General features: G+C 34.2%; 1 protein-coding gene across 6 annotated transcripts in view; it reads left to right on the plus strand.

The window, feature by feature from the left end:
- The window catches only part of SREK1 (splicing regulatory glutamic acid and lysine rich protein 1), a 54,845-nt gene extending 46,017 nt beyond the window's left edge, over positions 1-8,828 (plus strand). For 5 of the 6 annotated variants that reach the window (XM_081233916.1, XM_081233918.1, XM_081233919.1 and 2 more), the window contains 2 exons: positions 3,842-3,986; positions 5,077-8,828. In XM_081233916.1, coding sequence (XP_081090042.1) covers positions 3,842-3,986; positions 5,077-5,226 — 295 coding nt within the window. In that variant the 3' untranslated portion in view covers positions 5,227-8,828. The remainder of the gene's footprint in view (positions 1-3,841; positions 3,987-5,076) is intronic. The other variant, XM_081233917.1, reaches the window with a different exon arrangement.
- Positions 8,829-9,350: the final 522 nt, after the last annotated feature.

The raw sequence follows: 9,350 nt of genomic DNA on the forward strand, positions 1-9,350 counted from the left end.
GGCGTGGCAGTCACCTGCTGCTCCCAGAGGGCTCCTCCTGGCTGCCTCTCCTGATCTCCTGGCCTCCCTCCTATGCCCCCAGGACCCACACAGTTTGGAGGGGAGGCACCAGCCTGGGAGCTCCGCAGGCTCTGCGGCCCAAGTGGGCCAGGCAATCGCCCTCCGTCCTCTTCTGCTCTTTCTGGAGGGTCCCTCCCCGCTGCCTCTCCTCATCTCCCCGGCCTCAGGGGTGCTGATCCTGTCTGCCCTCCTCTTCTCCTCCCCCCTCAGTCCCCCTACATCCTACCGGTTCACTTTGGGGTTCCTCCCGTCTTCTTGGGTGTCAGAGTCCCCCACCAGTGGCTGGCAGGTGCCCTCTGGGTTATTTTTTAAGTTGAGAAGTAGTTTATGTAAAATAAAATTCACCCTTAGTGCATTTCAGTGATTTTTAGTAATTTTCATTGCATTTTTCTTAAGAGTTCACAGTTTTGTGCAACCATTGCTGCTACTTAGTTCCAGAACATTTTTTGTCACTTTGAAAGAAAGCCTGTACCCATTAGCAGTTACTCCCCATGGCTCCTTACAGCTACTAATCTACTTACTGTCTCTCTGAATTTGCCTGTTATGGACATTTCATATAGAGTCATATAATATGTGTGGCCTTTTTTTCCCCCCTAATATTTATTTATTTATTTATTTGGTTGCACTAGGTCTTAGTTGCGGGAGGTGGGCTCCTTAATTGCGGCTCCAGGGTTCCTTAGTTGCAGCTCACCAGCTCCTTAGTTGTGGCATGTGAACTCTTAGTTGCAGCATGCATGTGGGATCTAGTTCCCTGACCAGGGATCAAACCCAGGGCCCCTGCATTGGGAGCATGGAGTCTTATCCACTGCGCCACCAGGGCAGTCCCTGTGCGGTCTTTTGTATCCGACTTCTTTGACTAATTGTAACATTTTCAAGGTTCGTGCATATTGTAGCATTAATCAGTACTTCATTCCTTTTTAGGGGTAAATAATATTCCACTATGGATAAAACCAGGTTTTGTTGTTTAACCATTCATTACTTGATGGACATTTAGTATTGTTTCCATTTTTTTGCTGTTATAAATAACGCTGCTATGAACATTTGTGTACAGGTTTTGATGTGGACATGTTTTTGTTTCTATACCTAGGAGTTGTAATTGCTGAGTCATATAGTAATCCTCTCTATCTTCTTGAGAAACTGCCAAACTTTTCTGAAGTGGTTGCACTATTCTATATTCCCATCGGCAATGTACAAGTGTTCCAATTTCTCCACATGCTCACTGACACTTGTTATTGTCTCTCTCTGATTATAGCCATTCTAGTAAGTGTGTAATGGTATCTTGTTAAGGTTTTGATTTGCATTTCTCTAATGATTAGTGATGTTGGGCATCTTTTCGTGTGCTTATTGACCTTTTGTGTATCTACTTTGGAGAAATGTCTATTCTAGTCTTTTGCCCATTTTGAATTAGATAATTTGGTTTTTTAAGTTGTAGTTCTTTATATTGTGGTTGTTAATCCCTTACCAGATAATATGATTTCCATGTATTTTTTTCCTATACTGTGGGTTGTGTTTTTACTTTCTTTGAGTAAGTATCCTTTGATGCACAAAAGTTTTTTAATTTTGATGAATTCAAATTTATCTGTTTTTTTCCTTTCATTGCTTTTTGCTGTCATATCCAAGAAATCATTGCCAAAACCAGTGTCATGAAGATTTTCCCCTGTGTTTTCTTCTAAGGGTTTTACAGTTTTAGTTTATATATTTAGGTCTTTGATCCATTATGAGATAATTTTTACATATGGTGTAAGGTAAGAGTCTAAAACTTCATTCTTTTGCATGTGGATGTCCAGTTTTCCTAGCAACATTTGTTAAAAAGCTTGTCCTTTCCCTATTGAATGAGTCTTGGCACCCTTATCAAAAATCATTTGACCATACATGTGACCATATATTTCTGTCTTTTCCATTGGTCTGTAAGTCTCTCCTTATGCCAGTACTACTCTGTTCTGATTACTGTAGTTTTGTAGGAAGTTTTAAAACCAGGGATGGTGTGTCTTCCAATTTTGTTGTTATTTTAAAGATTGTTTTGGCTATTTTGATGTCCCTGGAGATCCTGTGATTTTTAGGATGGGTTTTGCTTTTTCTGCCAACAGTGCCATTGGGATTGCATTGAATTTGTAGATCACTTTGGATACTATTGTTATCTTAACTCTAAGTCTTCTGATCCAAGAACATGGGATGTTTTTCCATTTATTTATGTCTTTATTTCTTTTCAGCAAATTTTTTGCCTTTTTGGTTAAACTTATTCCTAAGAATCTCATTCTTTTTTTTTTTTTTTAATAAATTTATTTATTTATTTTTGGCTGCTTTGGGTCTTCGTTGCTGCACGTGGGCTTTCTCTAGTTGTGGCGAGTGGGGGGTACGCTTTGTTGTGGTGTGCGAGCTTTTCATTGCGGTGGCTTCTCCTGTTGTGGAGCACGGGTTCTAGAGCTCAGGCTCAGTAGTTGTGGTGCATGGGCTTAGTTGCTCTGTGGCATGTGGGATCTTTTCAGACCAGGGCTTGAACCTGTGACCCCTGCATTGGCAGGTGGATTCTTAACCACTGTACCACTAGGAAGGTCTCAAGAATCTCATTCTTTTTGATGTAGCTGTTTCCTTGGCTTTAAGAGTTGTATATAAAGATATACATACATAAATAATGTTGCAAATGTATTTTTCTTTGTTGTTTTTCTTTTGAATATGCTAGTAGTGGTTTTTGTTTTGTTTTTTTTGCTTTGCAAAAGTTTATGTAGACATACTAATGAATCTTTTATTTTATCATACCTGGAATTTTATTTATGGCTAAAAAAATCTTTCCCTTCACTTAAGTTAGAAAAAAACTTATTTATGTTTTCTTCTAGTACTTGTATTGTTTCATGTAAAAAATTTAGGTCTCTAATCCATTTGGATTTATTTATTTATGTGAATGAGATATGGACCCAGTTTTGTCTCTTTCCAAATAATAATCCAGTTGTCCCCAAGTCTTTTACTTATAAAAGACGAACTTTGCCCCAGTGATTTGAGATGCCACCCCTTTGTTTTATTGAATTTACTTAGGTACTTGGGTCTGTTTCCTAAGTGTTATTTGTCCCCCTGGTCTTTGTGTTTATTTTTAAAATATTCATAATTAAGACAAAAAAGTTTAGAATTCCATATTAAGGCTAATTATTTTGAATAGAAGGTGTCTGTTATGCTTCTGATAGGAAATGCGTCATTTTTTTCCCTCTAATTTTAAGGATATGTAATTTTTACAAATGGAACTTGTTCATTCCATCTTCTGCTTAATGTTTGCTCTTGAATTGGTGGATGGGACTTTTTTGTAATTGTGAATGAGAGGGGAGGGCACATGGCATAATTGGTTATTTGAAGTTCCACATTTTCCTAGAAGTCATTCAGCCTTACCTGAGAGCCATATCTGATTCTTTATCATTTTTATTCTTTTCTGCTTATTCATTTTTTACTTTGAAAAGGTGGGTAAAAAAAAATTATATATTTGGTTTTGTTTTATCCTGATTACAGTAGATAAATAAACCTTGAATGTTTCAAAACTAAGAAATTGATAATACAGAATTGTGTTTTATGTGAACACTTGGTGGCCTCTGCGGTAATGACTTGTGTGTCTTTAAAAAATTAACTGGGTGTGGGGTGGAGTTAGGTGGGCTACAGGACTCATTTATGTTATTTGGTCCACCAGGTTACTGATACGCTTGTTTACAGTGCATTAATGTTAGGTAAGAATATTTTGTCAACAATATAGTGGGTGTTTACTTTTTTAGAAGTTAATGACATGTTATTAATATTCTTATAGCAGAAATAAGAAGGATAAAAAGAGAGAAAAAGAAAGGGACCACATCAGTGAAAGAAGAGAGAGAGAACGTTCAGCCTCTACAAGAAAGAGTTCTAATGACAGAGATGGGAAGGAAAAGGTAGAGAAGAACAATACTTCACTTAAAGTAAGAAAGTCGTTCAGTGTTTAGGGTTTGAATAATTAATGTTTGAGATTGTTCTTCTTTATTGCATAGAGGTAATTTTATACTACCAGTGCCTTGTGTGTTTTTGGTACTATTTGTTAAATTGGTAGTTTTTTAACCTAATTTTTGAAGATAAGAACTAATTAATGTAATGTTTACTAGTATAAACAATTGCATTCCTTATTTTAGAGAATCACAGAATGGCATACAATAAAAATTTTAACTGTATTGGAATATTTTTACTTGTTGCCATTTTCCTCACTATATTTGTTTTAGCAAATTTGACAGGTGATGTTATCACTGGTTTTGTAATATATACCAAAGTTAGGTTTGTTGAATTAGAATAATTAATGGAAAACCAGATTCCGCCAGGTAAGGGTTTTTGTTTTGTTTTCCTTCATTTTTTTTTTGATAAAATATTTTAAGTACTTGTGAATTAGGTTAATTCCCTTATTATACTGGTAAGTATATTTGTGTTTAGAAATCAATTGTGAGTTCTGAAGCTTTTATCTTATAGTCTTATTTATTCCCATACTGATAGAGGTTTATCATCATTGTCAGTAACATTGATAATATCTCCTGAGCACTTAATACATTCCAGGCACTGTTCCACATGTTCTCATTTAATTCTCCGTTAAGTTGAGAGCTGAATTTGGACTGTTCTTAAACAGTCGTTGGTAGGAGGAATCGTGATTTCCTTTTCTACATTCCCTTGTTTTTGCTTCTTTGGTGTCCAGATTACAAATCTATCCTGACATCTATGGGAACTATTTTACTTTCAGCCGATCAGTTCCACCTTTCAAGTCAGTCAGCAACGTTTGTTGAATTCTTCCCAAGAGTTTCTATTTACCTATTTTGTTCTAACTTAATCTCCATAGATTGTCCTATCTTTTATTAGAAGTACAAAGGGCATATTGATACATGTTCGTATATACTATTTATATGAAAATGTAATGGGAGATAATACCCAGTTTGACTAATTCACAAAAGATAAAGTTTTAGCCAGAACTAGATGTAATAGCAGACAACTCTTGAGAAAAATATTAAATGTATACCTAAATATTCATTGTAGGAGAAGGAGCACAATAAAGAACCAGATTCAAGTGTGGGAAAAGAAGTAGATGACAAGGATGCACAAAGGACTGAGGAGAACAAAGTACAGCAAAATGGGAATTGTCAACCAAATGAAGAAAACCTCTCTACCAAAACAGAAGCAGTATAGGACCTACAAATGCACCTCTAAACACATGCTGGAATGGAATCCAAAGCTTTTAATTCTCTCAACAAGATGTTAAACAGTGAAGAAATCCAGTAGAGCATAAAGATATGAGCTAACAGCTTTTTTAGTTGTTAGGTGACTTTGTGGCCATCTTGTTACTGAGTAAGAAAATAAAGCATGGACATCGTGAAAATAACAGGTGTTACCCAAACTCCTCATCTTCTAAAAGCTGTGCATTTCCATGGTGGCTGACACACTTGTCATGTGGTTTGTTAAGTGTTTGCGAAGAACCATTAAATGGGACATTAAAGATCTAAATTTGTACTATCCATTAAAGACTGGAGATAAGCATTGGAGGCTCTTTTAAAAAATGCTAGTAACTGATTTTGTATTGTTTTACTTTTTTTTTAATTTCAGTATATTACAGATTGATGATTTGCTTGAAATTGGTGCAAATATATACACACCCTTGTAAGTGCGGAGTATGTAAGAAGTTTTAACATTGACTTCACAGGATTTACAGTGATTGTGTTAAATTCTCACTATTGTGTTTTCTTTTGCTCACTGTTTAGGACAGCAGTTTTTCTTTAAAATAGTTTTACAGATTAAAGTTGCTTAAATAAGTGGATTAAAAACCAACTGACAATGCATGCTACTGTTCTTTTTCAAAAGGAAGAACAACTGTGTTGAATACTAATAATATATTAGTATTCAGTGTTCAGAATCATTGGGTCTCCCCACAAAGTAAGCATTTCTTTTTGAACTCTCTTGACACTTCCAAGCTTATTATGAACAGTATCGCAGTGTGTGTTGTCAGTTGTAGGTGGCAAAGGTGCCATTTATAATAAGAAAACTGGGTTTTCAAAATGGGCTATGGGAGCACAAGCTGAAGCTTTAGTGCCTTCTACAATGTGGTATACTGTTTTCTAGAATTTTATATGGACTAGTCATTCTCAATTCATATGGAATTTAGATGGATATTCCATTCCCTCCCATAGAGAAGTGTGAAAGTGGTATGTCAGAAGAGCTTCTTACTTGGTTCACTTAATATGAGAGGGAAGTCTGTTTTCAAGAATGACTTTAGAGCTTAAAACAGCAATGCAGTTTTGGGACCATCAGTTTCATACTGTGATAATTGAAAATGAAGCAGCATGTTCTTATTTTACTTAAAGCAAAACGCTTTAGTTGTCTACATTGGATGGCCTTAATTATTACCTCTCAATCATCTTCTCATAAATGATGTGCAGAAATTGTACTTAAAGGAGGACATATGAGTTTGTCTTATGTGTAAGGATATGTTTACTTAAGCTTAAAATATAGGTCATCCGACATTGTTAGGCACACTTTTTGCAGAAAGTATGCAAGTAGTAAAATGACAACATTGCTAATATTTTCCCCCAGACCACAACTCATAGTTTCAGAACTCTTTTCATTGTTGTATTTCCAAAAGTTATACCTTTTAATTAGCATGTTATTAAAAAAATCAAGTATAATTAGTTTAATGCAGTCTAATACAATCAAATTACTCAGTTGCCTTACCTCATGGGAAGAGTTACTTATAGATTTTAAAAGCTGAGTAACACATCAGTTACTTGGTTTCAACTTGAGTTTTCTTTTAATGTTAATACTATTGAAATTTAAGTATTTGGTGAAGAATGGAAAGAATTGCCCTTATTGCAAGTAATGAAGCCTGGTTTGATTATGAAGCTGCTTAATTACTCCTCATGTGTTCAGAATTACTGTGTTTTTTTTTTCCTTTTTTTCACTGTGTACATTAAAATTTTTGAAAATGCTTTACTATGTAAAGTATAGATGGTCATTTTAATCATTCAACCACATACGGTTGGCTGGTAAACAGCTTATTTTGATATAAGAATGCTTGGGTGTATATGGAAAGATTGTGAAGGAGTGTGTGTGTCTTGATCAAAGCTTCTTATTTATGATATGTAAGTAGAATAGAGCAAATGTTGTTTGAATCTTTATTTTTAGTGCTATTTCTCTAATAAAGCTAAGTATTTTAGAGGAAAGTATTAGTTCATGCATTTCAAAACAGCATCTTAGGTTTGTCCTGTTCTTGTTTTAGCTGGCATAGAAATTGTTTTGATAGGGAGAGTGCATGTTTGTGTGGTGTCTAAAGCCATCATTTAAAGTTTGAGTATTTTCTTGTACTCTGGACTCTATTAAATGTTTTTTATGTTGGTAATTAACATAGTTATTTGGTTCCTGCTGCCAGTTATTTTTCTTGATGAGGTTTATTCATCTTTAAAACAACCATACTAATCTTGACAGACACTGATTTATAAAAATTGGGCATGAATAGGAATACAAGAGGTCCGGAGAAAGTGAAATCATTTTCTTAAACAGGTTTATGGAAGCAAAGCTTTCTAGGGTCTAGAGGTACTGGAGGGAAGGAGGGAGTGTGTGAGTGTGTGTGTGTGTTGTGTGTGAGACAGACAGAGAGCTTTTTCACTTTTAAGAGCTGATATGTTTTCATTTATTTTTTTCTTGTAAGGTATTTTTTTATTTCTTTAAAACGGTCTTTTTCATCCCAGGTAGATATTGTCAGGAAAACTTGAGGTAAGGCCAAGAAGACAACCATTTTACACTTAATACCTTCTGTAAATTATCTTTTTCATCTTGATTATATAGCGAGTACATTCTGTTCCTTAAATTGTAGTTGCTATTCATCATTCTGGACAAATTCTCTTGGTCCTCTTGTTCTTGCTTTTCAGCAGTGTGCACTTAACTGGTAATAAAAGATGGTCCTTCATAAGCTAGCCAGTTTCATGTGAGGAAACAAGTATAAAACCCTTAACTTCCACAGCTATCTCCTTATTATTTTCCATTGAATCTAATTAACTTATAGTTACGAACACACTAGTCAGCTTGTGATTTTTCTGTTTAGAATCTTTTTTTCCAAGGGGTTCAGTATATGCTATGTTGATCTTCAGAAGTATCATAGAGACTTAAATTTTGACATGCCTCAATTAAAAGTAAAAACCGGCATTTAGAATCAATTTTTTCTTTTTTTTGGTCAAAATAATTTCTTTTGTGGTATTAGTCATCTTCAGGATTCTCGTTCATTCCTATATATAGGTTGCTACCTTTGAAATTAAGGAAAAAAAAAACCTTGAGCCAAATCTGGTCTCAACTGAAGATATTCAGATTTAAGGATTATAATATATACTAACGGCTTTTAAAAGTCTTTTTAAAACCTATTTGAAATAGTATGATTTGATTTAAATCTTTAGTAGTTAATTAGCAGTTAAAATGAATTCTTTTTGAGGGATGCATTAAGTAACACTTCAGTGGGACATTTCTTATATTTTCACTGAAAGATAGTATCTGGTTTTAACTGGGTAAGTTATGAAGTAGAGCTGTTTCCACAAAGTAATTATGTTCCTTATGTGTTTTAAATATTTTTTAAAAAAATTTCACTGCCTATATACTTAGATGTTCTCATGTTTATTTACTATTGTAATAGTCATTTAAAATTAAATTGTTTATTTTCAAATTTCAGAAGTTAGTGCTCTCAAAGGGCTAAATGATATTTCTGGAAGCAGGAGTCGAGCATAAATGTAATAAAATAATCTTTTAAAATAAAATTCACTTCCCTACTTAAACTTGGGTTTGTGGGTGAATTTGTTTTTCTTAAATACACTTTTATTGGTGATTTGCCAAAGAGTGGTACATTATTTTAAAAATAAAAGCTAAAGCTGAAGCTAGGTTGGATTTAGTAACTAATAACTAGATTTCTTTCTATTCCATTTAAGGTACTTTTACAGTTTCTAGCAATTAATTTATTACAATTGTTAGTTTATATATAATACATTTCTTAACATACTGTTCTTAAAAGCAGATTTTTAGCCTGTCGCCTGATTTTTAAATTTACTTTGTATCTAGCTAACATTTTAATTTTGAGAATTGCCAACTTTTGTAAAACTTCACAAATTTTACCATTAAGATTTATTTTCCAAGGATTGGAGTAGAATAATAGTTCTCTCCATTCTTGATTAACTTTTATTTGCTAGATAGATAATTTCTTAACTGTATATGTAAGTTCAAACTCATGAAATTCATGCTGAATTAGAGTTGAAGAGATTGAGTTCCACCAGTTTAAGGTTACT

The sequence above is a fragment of the Mesoplodon bidens genome, assembly GCF_964165515.1.
Source record: "Mesoplodon bidens genome assembly, chromosome: 4".
Taxonomy (NCBI): Eukaryota; Metazoa; Chordata; class Mammalia; order Artiodactyla; family Ziphiidae; genus Mesoplodon; species Mesoplodon bidens.